Genomic DNA, 18,583 nt, shown 5'->3' with positions numbered 1-18,583 from the left:
TACAAGCAATGCTAGAGGGAGCATCAAAGAGACACGGAGCAAATGACATCTTCTAGAAGTAGGGCCTAGGGGGCAAGGAACACATGCCAGGATGATTGATGAAAGGGCTCAGGAATTTCTCCTACCAACAAATATCACGTAGGCGCTGCCCTTATCAACATCATATCAAACCAATACTTGACGAGGAGCATGAATAGGTCACTGCACTGGGACATAGTCATTCAGTCCTTTCTCCACTCCCAGACTACACTGTAAAAATGAGCACACTGCACATACCACGATCATGCGGGTACTGGAGGACTACAATCATGTAGTTTCTAGCAGGTCGGGTCAGGTGTGAAGGTGCCACTGCACTGATCATTTCCAGTAGCATGCAGTCGACTAGTCCTGAATGGGCCTACAGCAGAGTTTTTAGACCAACAAAATTATGATGACAATGTCCATTCAGCTCAAGTGCTTCAAGTGCTGGTGTCAAGCTTTGGGCAACATGTAAAGCTGATCATCCCAACACACCCAACTAGGCCTGGACCACTTTGTCAAGGGGCCATTCATGATTTCGGACAACTGCCTACTACTAGTAAGTAGTACTAGTGATTGTAAGCAGTACTAGTAGAGATAGACACACAGTGTGACACTACTACATGTACGCAGTAGATCAATGATCTACTACTGAGTAGTATCCAACTGTCCATTCATGATGGGGAGACAGGAACACCTGGCAGAACACCACAACTGGCATCTGGAGTTCTGGACTCCTGAGACGACACCACGTGTACATGGCCAAACAGACTACATCATCAGGAATAGGCTCCATCCTGACTGAGGCAGACAATGAAAAAGCTCTACTACCCTGGACTGGAGACTGAGACTGAACTGTGTGAAGAGCAAGCTGGGGTATGGGGTGAGGGTGATAGTGGTACCTACCAGTACTTAGTACTAACCTTATCACTGCATGCCAAATACAAGAAGAGTACAAACACTGACAACGTCAAGCTCAAGTTTCATTCAAGTCAGTTGCATAATTGTTAAGAATTTGTGAATAAACCAATGATCTCATCAAAGGCAGTTGAAACCCTGAAACAGGGCCATTGATGTTCCAGCACAACAAAACAGAAACAATCACACTCCCAAATCCCCAGCTCACAAGAAAAAATACTTCGAAGCAATATCCTCGCAAAACATGCTGTTCATGGGCCTTTGCCTTCTTGGGCCTTCCTATCACCAAAAATAATATTCACTTCAAATTAAACTCTGGGAGCACAGCGTGCCTTGATTCACTGCAGACTAGAAAGCAAATCTGTACCAAAAGACGCTTTCAGCAAAAGACTACTTCAAAAGTAGCTCCCGTACCGAGTACAGATACACAGGTAGGGTGCACACAAGTGCGACCAGAAGTTAGAACATTGCACGAAGCAAGGAAATGAGATAGGAAGGAAGCTGAGCCAAGAAATGAGTCACACACTGTGACTCCCGGCCCCCCAGATAACTTGAAGCCAGTGCCGGGCTGGCAAAGCAGGAGATGGGCCATACTGGAATCCAGCTACAGCCGATGCAAGAGCAAGCTCAATGGACTTACACACACCGTGTCCAAGACTAGATCTCGCATGATCCTGAAGCAAAAGGTTCCTGCAGTCTTGATTCCAGCTGAGCGGATATGGAGAGTGTTGCATAGCATATCGCCATCCAGCCAGCCGTACGCAGCAGTGAATGATGGACATGCGGATATTCCCCAGCAACAGGTGGTGTTCCTCTCTCTTGCAAACCGTGACTGCAAGCAATGGGGTTACTATCACCATTGATCAAATTCCACATCTGCGCCATTGCCGTTGGACCAGAATCCAGCTGGCAGCACTAGGATGAGTCATTCTAATGAAAAACGGTCATAATTTCCCATATGGAAACACCAATGAAATGCAGGAGAGTTCATGCCTGCTGTGTTCCAGCAACTGGTAGATTGGGCACTGCTTAGCTGGGAGTCACAGAATGATATCTCTCGTGACATCTCCTGGGAGCAGGACGAAGGCTGAGTGGAGCTGGCAGTGCAGCAGCACTAATACACATTGATCTGACACCATTAGACAGCAATGAATTCTTAGCTGAGTCCTGCGTTGTTGGAAGCACCGTTGCCGTGCGAGGCCGCTACCACCTGCTGCTTGGTATATTCCCAGACCAGAATGGCACCACTCACATGCACATTCAGCGAGCGAATGACTCCAAGCTGGGGAATCTCCACACATTCATCCATCAACTGGATCAGCTCCACCGGTATGCCTTCTCTTTCGTTTCTAATTTAGGCACAAGGACAGAAACAACAGTAACAGTTCACTATCAGCTATTCACAGAGGTTTGAAGTTAGTTGGTGACCAGAAGAATCACAAACCGGCACACGGCCCGGTCCCAAAACCCCCGAATGTACCAGAGGAGAGAAGCTGGACTACTCCAAAAGGAAACAAATTTTTTGGTTTAATACAAACATTTTTTACATTCAGCCATACTGGTCTTCATCACACAGAATGACTCATTGATGCAAATAAGGCAGTTATAATACGAAGGAACACCCGGAGTGTGCAAATTAGCGCTGTCACAAAATTGGCTGTGAGGGTGATATTGACGAACTGAAGCGCAGCAGCAGCACCAGCATCCGTAGCAGCAGCAGCAGCAGCAGCAGCAGCAGCAGCAGCAGCAGCAGCAGCAGCAGCAGCAGCAGCAGCAGCAGCAGCAGCAGTAGCAACAGCATCAGTAGCAAGCGGCAGAGCTAAGTTAGTGTGGTTTATAGGACCGGGACAGGTACCATACTCACTCGATTATGCACCCGGCTTCTATTTTCCAATGCCAATTTTGAGGAGGCTTCTATTTGAGAGGGGCTTTCATCGCTTCAATGCATACCGGAACTCCAATCAAATACCTACAAGTAAAACTGTAATACCCAAATCAACTCGGCCTCAAGTTAGTTCACACGCACTGCATCGACCTAGACATGTACTGGTATGTACATGATTGTACATGCACGTGATGTCTTGTATGCACTTGACCTTACCGAACATGGCACTAGGTGCCTGGTCACCCTATGCTTTGCGAACAGTAGTCCTCACGTCTATTTGAGAGGGGCTTGCATTATTGCAAATGGTCTTCGCATGAGGGCTATTATTCAAGAGGGGCTTCTAATTGAGTGAGTATGTTATGGAGAACTTTAATACTTTACAACATGAAAAAAAGGTAACTCTATATTTCCCCGGAGACTAAAAGGTTGCATTTTTGTCCAAACTGTCCGTTGATACAAAGGGCAAAGTGTTCTGAACCTTAGGTTCAGAATTACAAGTCACTGCAGTTCTTTTCTTCTCAAATCCGCCAGACGAGAATCTGAATGAGGATTTCCCACATTCCCGAGCGTTCAACCGCATGATAGACTCTGAATATCCAACAGCTCCAGTACTAAATAGCATTCTTTGGCAAGACACTGTACAGTCACCTACTTGTGCCTATATATTTGGCATAGTGCATCCACATGTAACTTGACCCCGCTTCCTTTTTCACACCTTCCGTACGCACATGTACCTCGTATGCACCAGCGGTAACTGTTGCGTGCCTGTGCTGCTTACATGCCTACTCTGTTCCCTGTGTTCTCCACTTCGTCTGTCTTCATCGAGTGTAGTTGTAGTTTGGAACTGAGTGCAATGATTGATGTGTTGGACTGATGAGAATGTGTTTGTGGGCCTTCATCCCTAGTGCTGTTGCAATAACGAACGCAACACTTGGTGTCAGCACTGATACCGGACCCGCTCGCCATGGCGAAATTTCAGCCCCCCCCCCAGAAAGCTTCATCCCTAGTGCTGTTGCAATAACGAACGCAACAGACACTGTGAGGAAGCTGTGACCGAATTGGCCAGTGTAAGTGATTCAGCTCACTCCGCCATTACACAAGAGAGAAGTATAGAGAGGTGGACTTGGCATAAGGCTGATACAAAACAACCTTTTGAGACTTACCCCAGCAACAAAAGGGTTTTCTGCTTGAATTGATAGTGTTCCAGTGAGCGACTGTGAGCAGTCTGCTCAACACCTACAATACTGTAGCCACACTCGTCACGCATGTAGCGCACATAGTCCCTCACCTCCGTCGGTTTCACCTGCAAGCACACATCAAGAACAGACACAGGCATGCAGTTGGAGGCATGTACACCCACACTGCGTCACAAAGCATCGCCTGTATCAGTCTACGTCATCCAGCCAGGTGTTGATATCAATAACAAAGTGAAGTACACATCATGCAGTGATCATGGCGCACATACACGGACACATTATAAATTGTACGGTGGATGCCATGTCAGACATATGAGCTACATTCTCCAGCACACATTGTATTTCCAGCAAAGAATGCCACAACTACTTCCAGTAAGGCAGACGAATGCATGGAAATGTGGGAACTGGCAACAATTGTTGGCTGTGCATTGAAAGCAATGCCTGTGGACTGCTTTCAACACAGATAACCTCCTCGTCATCATCATCATCATCACAAGCCCATAGCCCTAAGGCCGTTGGGGCGTCACAGAGCAAGTATGAACAAGCGAGCGCCATAAAAATCGATCGCGTGCAGCAGCTAGCAAGGACTGCACGTCAAGTGCAGTCCATGAAATAATATTATCAATCCATGACATTCTGACTCGTGCTGTCACACAAAACAACTGTTGACCTTGGTGAATGTATACCTCCTGAATTGGAATCCACTTCTCTGATGTTACACTGAGGGCTGAGAAACGCTTGTCCTCCAGAATGTGTTTGTTGGGTATGACCAGCTTTGAAACACCAAATATTTCACACGTTCGACACAGGCCTAGAAGCACAAGTGGAAACAATGTCAGACATAAGATATTTGTTCCCGTAGCTATGCAAAAGACGTTACTTCAGTAACGTCTGGCGTTAGCCAGGGTCCACACAGCTTTAATTCCGTGTTTGTTTGTACCGTCGGCATGCCTGGCGCTATCCCGTACCTGTCCCGTACCGTACCATCAAAGACAGCTGGCCACAATATTTAAACATGGCTTTCAAATGCAAGATCATAACGTGAAGCAACTTGGAAGAATGAGTATGAATGCGAAGTGTGTCGGGGGGAATGCGCAGGGCGATAGTGTTGGTTCGAATCCCAGGTTATGGCTTGAAAAAATATGAGAAATGAAACATTTATAACATCCCTAATTCCCTATGCTTTTTTGCCTAGCTAGATCATCAAAGTGGTAGACGGTGTCGTGTAACCCTAGAATGCAAAGAGAAAGTTTATTTCTTTCGCTCAGGGCCCTACGCTATGCTTTTTTTGCCTAGCTCATCATGCATGTTATTCGAACAGATGGAAACTTTTTGCAATACAATGATGTAGCCGATCAGTTCATTGTGGTATGGTTGGGCATTGTAGCCAACATTCATGGTCGACATAAAACACTATAAGACCGCAATAATTTTATATAACCCTTCTTTTGCCTAACTCATATTCAAACTGATTGAAACGTTTTTGCAATACAATGATGTAGCCAATCAATGAAAAAAAAACATTTCCATCAGTTCTAATAACATGCACGATGAGCTAGGCAAAAAAGCATAGCGTAGGGCTCTGAGCTTCCAAGCTCTCCCGCTTAAAATGTAATGTGCTAGTAACACAAATCATGACGTAGGATCTGCCACTCGTAGACGGTGCAAGCCAAAAGAAAACGGTCCGAGCACACAGCTAATCAGAACAAAAGTATACCAATACATCTCTTCTCCACACCAGTCAGCCCTGTTGACGCCACCCCACAACACTGCTTACCACCAACATTTGGCACTTTCTCCAGCAACGAGGTTACCAGGATTAGATTGCCACGGTTGTCACGGCCTTCTTTGCGCAGCTGCTGGTAGAATCTCAACTCATCACTGGAAGAGGGCAGGAAGTTCTCCAGGCGAGTGATTTTTTGCTGAACATCAGAGCTGTCCGTGGCTGGAGTGACCTGATCATGAGCAACCACTGCATTGGCTACAGATGGCGACTCGTGTTGCTCTGCACTTGATGTGTCAGCGTCTGCCCGGCTCTTTTGTTCCAAAAGACCACTGTAATCAAGGGAATTCCTGAGCACCCAAGAGCCATCGCAAGTTGTCCTGGTATTGACCAGCTCAGCTGGCCATGCTGATATGAAGGTCTTTGGTGGAATCCACTCCTCCTCAACAAGATGTGTGAGTACGGGGACTGTGTAAAACACCGTCTGCAGTAGTATCCAAAGGCAAGAAAGAAACACAGCAAGTTCATCACCCCAATAAGTGGAGCTAGGACCAAATCAGGTACAATAGGTTGTCTGATAATGTCTTCAAATCAGGTACAATAGGATGTCTGATAACGTCTTTAGGACCCGGACTATACACAAACAGCTGGGTTTTTTAAAAACTTTTTCCCCACGACACTTTTTATTCCTGTAGGAACTGGCTGGTTGGATGCTGTTCGCCATTACCAGCAAAAGCATTGATAAAACGATACTTTAGATCAGGCAGATAAATTCATTGCACAACTCCGTTATCCATCCTAGCCAAGGTCTTCATCCATTTCTCGTCTGGAGGAGATAAAATAGAAGAAGTCATATCTCCACTTCCCTTATCAGAAATGGATGAAGATCGGGCTAGGATGGAGAATGGACCGGTGCATTGAATTTGTGTCGAATTTTAGCAGTTCTGTCGCCACAAAGAGTCTTTGGTGGCGTGATTTCAATATTCCATTTATAGCATGCTAATCTTTGCGCAAATTGTACGTTGCTCAACATGTTGAAGAACGTAAGTGATCAGAGTACCTGACACACACTTTTCCCCATGTCCCCAATGATGCTGATAGAGTGTATATCAGCAAAGACATGGTAACAGCAGCGTACATAGTTCCAGTCAATCATTCCACATTCATATACCTCAATGCTATAGTCACGTGACGGGCGAAGCGTTGAGAAGAAGAAGTCATCACATACGCGCTGCTTGGCACGCAAGCTCTCCCTGGACCAAGACCAAGAATAGCATAGGAAGAGAACACACAAAATATTAGAGAGGTTTCGCTTCACGTTGTTCTGCACTACACCGTGAAACTCGCGTTCACGTCGAACGTGAGTTGACCTCAGCTCACGTCATGAACGGGAGTTTCGACGCCAAAATTTGCCACACCGACGTGAAATTTCACGGTATAGTACAGAACAACGTGAAGCGAAACCTCTCTATTAGCAGGAATCACTAAAATAAGTGTCTTGTATTTCAGGTCTTCTCATGTAACCACATTCGGAATGCTTACCCCCTTAACTGAAAACTGGCAAGTAATTTAGTTAGTAAATATTCATAGCCCTCTTTAGTCCATTATTACACAGTGGAGTTGTGGTACAAATTGCACAAAATTACTTGTAATATATCTCCATATGTAAAGCTCGAGTCTGCTGCAATTTCCAATTTTTTGCATAACACCCTTACCAGTTGCATTTGGAAAAGTGAACGCACGATTCTACAATGGAGAAGCGCTGAAGCACGTCAGTCAGACCGACATCCTTGCACGTCGTCCACAGTGCTTCCACCGTGGCTAGGGCGTACGCACGCACAGTATTGTGTTGCGACTGGCACCAGGGCATTATCAATTGCAGGGCTTCCGAGATGAATCTCTGAATACACACAAACACACATGTGGAGCACATTACACACAATACAAACATCACTCCAATGTCCTTCATCCGTGCACACCGGGAGCAGGCCCTTATGTTAAGGTGGGTTCACCCCTATCCCAGGCAACCCATGTTGCATCTATACACACTTGAAAGAAGGAATCAAACGCGTTTCTGCTGTAACTCTGAGTTTCACGGTATTTACCGATCATCAGCCACTTTGTACTAGGCTCTGCACCTAGATGTATTGAGCACTGTCATGAGCAACCGGAACTCTCTCCGAGTGTCACATCTATATGAATAGTAGTAGTAATAGTAGTACTTGAAAGTAAAAATCAGCCCCCCCCCCCCCCCGTACTCTGATAGCGCACCACCCTACTTATTTTTCCATTTTGTGTTTTTCAGTTTGCACAGCAAAATACGACTGCGTCCACAGGTCGATCGTCCCGGGCACTCTGTGCACCCGTGCATGGCATTTTCGGGACAAGGCAATGGTGAAACATGGAAAAATAGGTGAACTTTTTGTTTCCCCTAACCTCCCCCCTCCCCCTCCCCCTCCCCCTCCCCCTCCCCACCCCCTACAATTTCTTCCTGGCTAGAATCCTGGTGCGCAATTTGCAGATTCCTGTCTCTAGCTCAAGGGACTTGGGGAATGTTCCCGTGAAGCTGATGTGTTGCACAAAGAGTGTCATCACGCATCTGCCACGCATGCCGAGAGTTGAGGATGATGTGCAACAGGTGGAGGCAACCATATGCGGCTGAGTCGATCCTTTTGGTGACGAATCGCTGGATAGAGATTCTGCCGACTTGGTGAACCTCACGTCAGGTTTGATGTGCTCTGAGCAGATCACGAAGGACTTGCTAGAAGCGGAACACCAGGGAAGAGAAGCGTTTCGAATATTCATCAAGAATCGCTTTGTCAAGCAGTGTGAGAAGTTCCATGACCCCATACAGAAGCTCACGTTTACCGTATGCAAGGAAGCGTCCAACCACACGCAGTGCTTTGAAAGTAGCTGTGCTCAAGGCAGATTGTGCACTCTTCACCAAGATGGCCGTAATTGCCCGTTATTGCCCAGCAGGGTCATCTTGACATTCGAGAAGTTCTTTCCTATCCACTTTCAGCTGCACCCATGTCGCTATGCTCTTCAGAAGGCACCTTGGTGAAGACAAACAAGGCCGGCCGCACTGCTACATCTCCTCAGCGAGACTGACAGTACCAGTCATGAACCAGCACCTCCATCTTCAGCTGCATTAAATGTTGATGCCATGGCTCTACTACGGACCCTCAAGCTGACTTCCTTGCCAGGTCCGCTCGGAGAACTGGCAAAGCATGTTTTTATGTGCCTTGCAAGGAATTTCCCCCAATTTCGCCGCATCGACTTTGTGGCAGACACATACCCAGAGTATTCCATCAAGGATGTTGAGCGAAATCAGCGAGCACAATCTCATGGTGAGATCCGACTACGAATTTCAAGTGGGCAACAGCACACGCTGAAGCAATGGGCAAAATTCTTGTCAAGTGGCAGCAGCAAGACTGAGCTTGTAAGCTTCCTTGTAGCAGGATGGTCAACTGATGTCTACACCAGCCACCTGAATGGTAGACAGCTGTACACAACAGACAGTATTAGCTGTGTCATGCTAGTGTCACCTGATGGCCTCACCACCACCACAACGGAGTGCTGCCGGCTCGACTGCTTGCACGAAGAGGCAGATACTCGGCTTCTGCAGCATGCTTACCATGCTTGTACAGAAGGCTTTAATTCTGTTACAATCAAGTCGCCGGACATTGACGTAGCGGTTTCGGGGTGCGGACTAAGCCACCGCTTCCCTGACTATTATGAAGCTACTCAGTGGCGGATTTAGAGGGGGGCAAAGGGGGCACGTGCGCCCCCCCCCCCCCTTCAGAAGCGCCGACCGACTTTTTTTTTACTGATCTCGATCGAAACCGAGCTCGCGCGCACTTCCTGTGTAGATTACAAGGCCCAGTCGCTGTACTGCATGCACTGTACACATTCATGCACTGGTTCACCGGGTCCGTAGATCGATTCTGCTTGTTGCACCGGTCACAACAGCAACTGTTGAGCGCAGCAACTCCGCACTTGGCTACATCAAGACCAAGTTGCGCAGCACCATGGGCAATCAGCGTCTCAACGACCTGATTCTACTCTTCGTCCATAAGGACATCGCCCTTGATGTGGATGCCGTCATCGACCGGTTTGCACGGATGAAGCCCAGGCGTATGCTGCTTTCCAACGCAATCACTGCTGATAGCTGAACTAATAGTACGAGTATTTCACACTTGCATACCAGCATTAGAAATTAATCATTTTACTATACAACTTGAACTAAATAATTACATCAATTCATAAAACATCACAAACATCATAAAACAGGTCTTTTTCCGTTTGGTTGGTACAATTGCTGATTGTTATATTATACCAATAGTGCCCATACATTTACATGTTCAAGTATCACAAAAGTCATTGTAAAAGTAAACTTGTTCCATTGAGCCTGTAGTGTGCCCCCCACCCCCCCCCCCCCTTGTTTCGGATCCTGGATCCGCCACTGCTACTGTTTATGCCTGGTCCCAGGACCAAAGTACGGCTCCTGAATCTGTCAAAGATTGGCTCTACACTAGGAACTTCCGCGTGTGATGCCCTGATCGGCATGCATGCATTCACCGGGTGCGATGCAGTCAGTGAGATCCAAATAAAAGGCAAGAGCAATGCTTTCCAGCTCCTGACCAGTGCTGGAAGTAAGGGAGGTCTGGCAAGAACTGCAATGACGGAACATGGCAAAGACTTCAACCCTCTCTCCGTAGGCGCCATGGCGGAAATTGAGTGGTTTGTCTGCATGTTCTATGGCCGGCCAGACCAGTTTTAAGCGCTTTGAGTTGTTTTGTTTGCTGGATAGTGGATAGTGCCAAGGATCCCAGCAGACTGCCCCCATGCCACGACCCTCTGAGGAAACATGCTGCAAGGGCCAACTTCCAGGCAGCTATTAGGCGACATACACTAGAAGCCCAACCCGCTGTCCCCAAAGCGCATGCTGGAAGCCATGGTTGGCAGCGATCCAATGGCCAGCCGCACATTGATCGGCTCTCGGCTGCTGCAACACCACGTGCAGTCTTGGAATTTGTCAAGTGTTCCTGCAAGACCGGCTGCCAAGAAAACAGATGCTCTTGCCAAACCCAATCCCTTCCCTGAATGGATGTTTGTGGATGCTATGGCGAATGTAGCAACCGCGAACATTCAGGTCGTCCCATGACTGAAGAAGAGGATGACGACACTGTCCACTGTGAGTAATATTATTGTCTAATCTTCATCCTCGGGTGCTGAGCCAAAGTAATCATGGATAAAGAGACAGGTATAATGGTATTGAGCACCCTTCGGACAGTGAAGAACACTACTTGATTACGTAAAGAGAAAGGACAAAATGTTATGAGTTATGACTAACTGTCCACCAACGTAACCAGATTATATACAGTCAGCGAGTGCGAGAGTCAGGTCGTTGAATGTCTCAGTACTCCTTGTCATTTTTTTTGCCATTTTGTCGCACTCGCTGACCGTATATGATCTGGTTACGTTGGTGGACAGTTAATCATAACTCGTAACATTTTGTCCTTTCTTTTTATCCATAATCTTCATCCAGATGTACTTCTTATTACAGAGATTTAGCAAGATGAAATCCGCGTTCGTGTTCACACTCCAGTGAATGTTGAACTTAGTGACGGAATTTGCGTGATGATGAGGATTAGGAAGCAGAATTCACACTTGCAAGACGTTGACAGGTTGTACATGTGTACAGCGTATACAGCGTACAGTGGTCCACACAGCGTACAGTGGTCCACACAGCGTACAGTGGTCCACACAGCGTACAGTGGTCCACACAGCGTACAGTGGTCCACACAGCGTACAGTGGTCCACACAGCGTACAGTGGTCCACACAGCGTACAGTGGTCCACACAGCGTACAGTGGTCCACACAGCGTACAGTGGTCCACACAGCGTACAGTGGTCCACACAGCGTACAGTGGTCCACACAGCGTACAGTGGTCCACACAGCGTACAGTGGTCCACACAGCGTACAGTGGTCCACACAGCGTACAGTGGTCCACACAGCGTACAGTGGTCCCTCTATAATCCGGCACCATTTGTGCCACGGAAGATCTGCTGGATTAGGGAGGGTGCTGGATTAACAAATCTGATTTACTGCTGCAATGTGCATGAAGAGGACATTTTGGCTCCTGAAAATTGTGCTGGTTTATCGAGGGTGCTGGTTTATAAAGTGCTGGATTAGAGAGGGACGACTGTAGTAATTTTATGACTGTCCTCACACAAATCCACAATTCGTGTTTTGACTGCTTTTCTGAACGAAAATTCGCAATCAAGTTCGTGAACCGGAAAATGTTCGCGAACTCGAACACGAAATTCGTCATGCTAAACCTCCGTGTTGTGCTCAATTTCCTTGGCTGCAGGTAGTCACACGGGATATATTTGGTCCACCTTGTTTTTGTTTTTTTGTTTTTTTGTGTTACAGAGCCGTTGCATTACTAGACATGTCTGGTCCAAAATCGCCATCGCCACAACTGTCATCATGTTGCAGCATTTGTGTAACATTTTTAACTGGAACCTCTCTGTTTCAACTGTTTAACTGTGATGGAGGTAATGACAGGCAGCACCGTAAATGAGGGGCAAAGAGGTGATCTTCATCCAAGTGAACAGAATCTACAAGGCACCGTTGAATTGTCTTGCACTTTTCATGTATAACTTCACTCTGCACAGTATCTACACTCCATTCTACACTTACCTGCTGTGCATCTGGTGATAGCAGGCGTGCCATATGCACTGACACACAGAGTAGTGGACACATGGCTGGAACACGATGACTCTTGATCTGCACAAAATGCACAAAGTCCAGTGTGCACAATCACATCATTGACTAGTATTAGAAGATGCCTTTCTAATAATTATTTCCTTGGCTTGCAGAAAAGAGAAGGCTTGAAAGAAGTATACTCATGGAAAACTTTCAAAATGTTCCTGTTAAACCTGAAGTGTGTCCGCATTCTAAGTGTTATAGCATTTCTGTCTCCGAGGAAACTATTTTTTTTAGAGAATATTTCAAAGAATGACGACTCAACAGTACGAGTATGAGTTGCAGGTTTGCCGAGTGGAAGGCTCGGTGGACTTCTCCTGCGCTCTGGATGGCAGTCATGAGTCAGTCAAGTGTCAAAGCAGTCGGTGGAAAAGAGCGAGCTCCGCGGTATGGGGAGCACCTTTCCTATGAAATGACGAATCAACTCTAACAAAGTTTAACCCACATGCGTGCACCTACCACCACACACCCAAGTGTGCGTGCACAAACCCGCTAGGCCTTACGGCCAAGCATAATAATATTATTATGTATACACAAGCAAGTACTCCACATTGCAATATGCTTGCAAAACCTTGCTCGCACGAAACCAGCATCACCAAGCAGAGAACCTAGTTGTGGGGGTTTGCCATTATCTTTTTTTTCTTCACATTCGTCACTCTTTGAAATATCACCAATGATAGCAAATTGCCATGTACCGCAAAGAGCCGTCGGGCACAAGCCAATGCATGGCTCGTAATTCTTAACGCCTTACTAATCGCACAGCACGGCAATTTGCAACAAGCACAATTGACAAACCTGTTACCCGGCAACAGCAAACGGGTGCGCATTACGGGATTGGCCTGGCAACTTCAAACAAGCACAATTGACAAACGCGGTGCCCCCTGGGCACGGGAATGCACCAATACAAACACGGCCCCGGCAACAGCAAACAGGAACGCCGCTACAAACATGGTGTCCCGGCAAACTCAACGGGAACGCACCAATACAAACACGGCCTCGGCAACAGCAAACGGGAATGCCGTTACAAACATGGTGCCCCGGCAAACTCAACGGGGACACACCAATACAAACACGGCCCTGGCAACAGCAAACGGGAGCGCCGTTACAAACATGGTGCCCCGGCAAACTCAACGGGAACGCACCAATACAAACACGGCCACGGCAACAGCAAACGGTCGGTCTAGCAGTCCACCGCCATCACGTCCCATGCGTGTAAGCAATGGCCTGCACGAGAAGTAGAAGTTGTGAGCCAAAGACAGGATTTGATAACACCCATGCATCCCCATCGCCATGAGATTCTGAATAGCAACAGTTTGTGCAGCATCTGGCCACACTGTAATGGTCCGTTAAGTATCTCACTGCGGTCTTCTAAGTTCTTCACATCGTCCATCAGCACTCACTGCGCGGACCTGGAGCCATTGATCTGTGCTCAGCAATCTCTCGGGAAGAACACAGTTGGGCTCATCGTCGACGGTGGTCCCGACTGGAGCATGAGGTTGACAGTAACCTTGATGCGATTGAGCATGATGTGGAAGAGACTGCATCTAGATTCTCTAGTAGGTGTGAGCTATGCACCTCATCGCAGTCGGTTTAACCCAATAGAGCACGCCTGGAACCCACATTCTAATGACCTGACAGGACTAGTAATGCCAGCAACTGTTCCCGGTGAAGACACACCACTCTCTCAGCAAGCTGGACTCAGCCCAGAAAATGTGCTAGAGAAAGAGGCCATTGTTCATGACAAGGCAATTGCCACAGTAGCCAGCCACTGGAAGGACAAGGTGTATGATAGCCACGCAGTTCGCGCAGTTCCGGTGTCATGCAGCAGCTCGAAGAATAGCAGTGACACAAAGCAGCAAGACCGCCTTGCCGCATTCGCAAATTCTGGTGTGCAGCCCTCGCGATCTGACCAAGATAAGGTGAAGCTGAAGAAAGACTAGTGCTTCCTAACGGACCACATTGACTATCTTCTGGCATTCATCAAATGCACCAATGCGTCTTGTCAGCACTGCACAACCAAACCAGTTCATGCCTCGGCTTCAACCAAACTTCTTCCACAAGACTGGAATGTTCACACCTACCCCAGATCCACAATACTGATATTTACGAACAGCCCCAAGGATAATAATTATAAGTTCCTTGAAGCTGACCCTGACAATACGTTTGTTGCGCTCTTGATGACTATCATGAAAGCATACACCCATGACCTGCAGTGTTACAAACCCCAGTGAGAAAAGAGGAGAAATGCATCCCCCTTGATCCAACACTACAATCAGACACATTCCCGGGACCGTCGCAAACAATAGTGTGCAGCAAGCAAGCATGAATTTTACACATTATCATGGTATCGTGATCAAATAAGACGTGAGTGCAATAACACTGGTCTTACCTCAAGAAACTTTTCCCAATAGGCAGGCCAGAGGCATTCGTGCCAGTGCAGCAGCAGAACCAACGTCCACTGGCACATGTACTTTACCGAGGGCTGATGTTCTGTAGACAGTACTGTGTAGATATAGTCTGCTAGATATGTACACGCTTCCTGAAGTAGAGTTGAAGCACAACAAGTAGAACAATTTCACTCAGCAGTACACAAGGAGAATGTGTATCACAGTGATAGAGAGGGAGGGAGGGAGAGAGGGAGGGAGGGAGGGAGAGAGAGAGGGAGAGAGAGAGAGAGCAACAAGACAGCTATTGAATACATGACGTATTGATGTTAGTCAGCTACATGTAGCAGCAGAGACCTTCACTACTAGTAAGAACACCAGTAGCAGTGGTTAGCCACATCTACAACCACAGCAACGACACCAAGAGCAGCAAAGGTTCTTGTTTAGACCCATCAAGGCCACATGCTGGTAGCAGACAATACTACAAGCTGTTGCTGGTGGACTGTTAGTGCTGGTGTCTGTGTAAGTGTGGGAGTGCTGCAAATGGTTTTAAACAGGCCGAACACAGCGGAGCTCACAGCACTGAGTAGAGAGGATAGCAACAGGATTGCCTGCCATAGCCGTTGCTTCTTGTGGTGACTGGGACTGCAGAAAGAGTACTTCATTTTAGCATTGTTTAGAGATTGGTCCTGCAGTAGAGGAAGCAGCAGTAAACAAAGATGCCCATTGTTTAGTTTTTAAAGGGGAAGTTAAGGCAAAAATTAAAATTTCACCAGTTGTAGTCTTCGGGGTGCTGAGTCGAATGGTCTTGGTCCGAGAAAGCTGAGACGCTCCCTTCCTACTTGAATCCCAATCGAACTCGCGCACTTCCACCGAAACTGGGTGACTGCGCCCTACGAGATGGGGATTTGTATGCAAAATGTCACTAAAAGCGCCATTTCGTTCTTATAAAAGCACGGATGACCGCGATTGGCCCATATGTTGTAGTCTTTTGGACGCTGAGTCGACTGGTTTTGGTCCGAAAAGGCTGCGATGCAGCGTTCCGCCTTTATTCCCAATCGAACATGGTTGAACAAGCGGTCACGTGCTCCTGCGTACGCCAGTCACCTGGTCACCGTGCCTGCAGGGTACAACTTACTAGCCTGTTTGACCTTTTTTGGGTGCAGTCCTGTCACTCGAGTTGAACTCGAGTTGAACCTTGGTGTGAAAGTTGTCACCTGCTGGCGTGGTGACCAGGTGATTTGGGCACCCAGGACCACGTGCCCACTTGTTCAACCATGTTCGATTGGGAATAAAGGAGGAACGCTGCATCGCAGCCTTTTCGGATCAAAACCAGTCGACTCAGCGTCCAAAAGACTACAACATATGGGCCAATCGCGGTCATCCGTGCTTTTATAAGAACGAAATGGCGCTTTTAGTGACATTTTGCATACAAATCCCCATCTCGTAGGGCGCAGTCACCCAGTTTCGGTGGAAGTGCGCGAGTTCGATTGGGATTCAAGTAGGAAGGGAGCGTCTCAGCTTCCTCGGACCACGACCATTCGACTCAGCACCCCGAAGACTACAACTGGTGAATTTTTAATTTTTGCCTTAACTTCCCCTTTAACAATAAAGATGGAAAGTTTTCGAAATTTTCGGTCAAAGTTGCCTTCAGCGATTTCTTGAAGCCATTGGGCTTGTCTTTGCCTCAAATTTCTCTTCATACATGTACATATTTGTTCTTTAAAAACAAAGTTTATGAAACAGGCTGGTTTTCGGATTCTGGAAGACTTTTTAAATGGGCTCGAGCTGATTTGGGCAGCAGTATTTTGGGGTTTTCGATGCCCGTGGTTGTGTAGGGTAGTATTCCATATAGTGGCGGTTTAGCGTGTGCGCTAAGCCCTGTTAACGAAAGTGGAACATCTGCCACTCATACTTAGTCTGATGATCATGCATCTGATTATGATGTCATTGCTATACATGCGCATGCGCAGCGCGCGCCACTCTCCCACGCGTGCTTTCCAAATCTTGCTTTAGAGAGAGAGAAAGAGAAAAGAGAGACTCCTTTGTCACTTTTGCTTTCCGACGACTTGACTGTTCACTGGTTTGTCCGTCAGTTGTCAATTTCCCCTTCCCTCCCAACCCCATTCGACTGGGGATCACTATCTCTCCGTCACTGTCACCATAATTTCCTCAATCACAGTGTCAGTACAACTCTTGTCACTATACTTATATCGGGTGAGGGCAGTCTATCTCCGCAGCTGGCTCATTTCAATCACTACCGGTCGCAGCTCCTGCCCACGGCAGGCCGACCGTCTCTCGTTCACACTCTGTGTGCTCCAGGTCACAGCTCCTGCGCAGAGCAGGCCGACCTGTCTGTCTCTCTCTCACACACACTATGTGTGCACCGGGTCACAGCTCCTGCGCAGAGCAGGCCGACCTGTCTTTCTCATGCACGCCAGCTGCTCCGCCCAATACCCCTGATATGCCAACCAGAAAACAATGTGTTCTGAGCCGGGTGCATGCCTGTATGTGGAGAGTGCGTTAATGAGTTTCAAAAGTATAGACCTCTAGACTTTTTCGAATAATTCAAATTTGGTTTGAAATTTTTCAGAAAATTTCTTCGGAGTATTGCTCAGGCAGCTCCCGCAATTTTTCTCATATAAATTTCTAAGCGATTGGATAAGAAATGCCCAATTTCAGAAATTATATGGATAAAGTGATTACAGATTTTATGTGGTATAGATGCTGGCCTAATGGGTTTTTTGAAACCAGAGGTCTGGACTTTTGAAACACACTATAATAGCTCACACTCAAGCATGCATACCACTGTATGCATGCTGGAGTGCAAGCTTTCGATGTTTGTAAATGTACTGAAATCCTGGGTCGGGAGTATGGTAGAAGTCCATACGAAACTCTCATACAGATTCACACATGTATGCACTATGGAAGAAATACATGTACATACGAGTTCCCGTACTGAACGAGGCTTAAATATTCAACCCTTCTGTGTGCCCTAGGTAATTACGCTCTCCGCCCCAGCATCCCTCTTACGATTCAAGTACATGTACTTACGAATTCCACAAGTGCCTTGACCAGCTGCTCAGCTAGGTTGGCATGTGCAGGGCAGGACGAACGTAGAGCAGCCAGAATGGCAATGCCGTGCACTCGGACAAGACGATCATCACGAGAACGCCTACAACAGTCGGGTATCAACACACACAATACATCAACACTCATTCAACAGCACAACAATGGTATGTTGTCTAACACGACTTGCACTGTATAGGCCTGCCTTGCATTTCGAAATTAGAAAACCCTCCTTCTAGAGTTACAAGGGAGAGTGTAAAGGGCACATACACGTATCAACACAAACTCACAGCCCGGTGCGAGAGAAGTTCAGCTACATCTGTTGCAAGACAGTGTAAATCAGCAACACTCGACATCTATAATGTTAGGTATGAAGGGCAGCATTGCAGAGCACAGCATACATACTGACCTTGTAGGGATCAGGTTAGCTGAGCACTGGTCACCAAGATTCTCCACGAACAGACTTGCAGCATTCTCCAGACTGAAAGTTCAACGATACATAGAGAGAATGGAAAACACAGGAAGACATGTCACGTACATGCGTACTGGCAAAGACAGAGACGGATACTTAGGCCACTATGGAACTTGTTACACCACCAATCCCACTCTTGTTCTG

At 47.1% G+C, this 18,583-nt stretch overlaps 1 protein-coding gene across 1 annotated transcript in view; it reads right to left on the bottom strand.

Moving 5' to 3' along the window:
- Positions 1-988: 988 nt before the first annotated feature.
- LOC135806140 (probable methyltransferase TARBP1) overlaps positions 989-18,583 on the bottom strand; it is a 31,905-nt gene continuing 14,310 nt past the window's right edge. The window contains exons 18-28 of the mRNA XM_065320291.1: positions 18,377-18,448; positions 17,953-18,073; positions 15,477-15,587; positions 14,904-15,053; positions 12,449-12,535; positions 7,456-7,640; positions 6,912-6,993; positions 5,795-6,224; positions 4,704-4,828; positions 3,985-4,124; positions 989-2,285 (exon numbers count right to left, since the gene is read on the bottom strand). Coding sequence (XP_065176363.1) covers positions 2,093-2,285; positions 3,985-4,124; positions 4,704-4,828; positions 5,795-6,224; positions 6,912-6,993; positions 7,456-7,640; positions 12,449-12,535; positions 14,904-15,053; positions 15,477-15,587; positions 17,953-18,073; positions 18,377-18,448 — 1,696 coding nt within the window. The 3' untranslated portion in view covers positions 989-2,092. The remainder of the gene's footprint in view (positions 2,286-3,984; positions 4,125-4,703; positions 4,829-5,794; positions 6,225-6,911; positions 6,994-7,455; positions 7,641-12,448; positions 12,536-14,903; positions 15,054-15,476; positions 15,588-17,952; positions 18,074-18,376; positions 18,449-18,583) is intronic.

Source organism: Sycon ciliatum, chromosome 1, assembly GCF_964019385.1.
Source record: "Sycon ciliatum chromosome 1, ocSycCili1.1, whole genome shotgun sequence".
Taxonomy (NCBI): domain Eukaryota; kingdom Metazoa; phylum Porifera; class Calcarea; order Leucosolenida; family Sycettidae; genus Sycon; species Sycon ciliatum.
The sequence above is the reverse complement of the archived record's forward strand: the minus strand, read 5'-3'. Positions and strand labels throughout refer to the sequence as shown.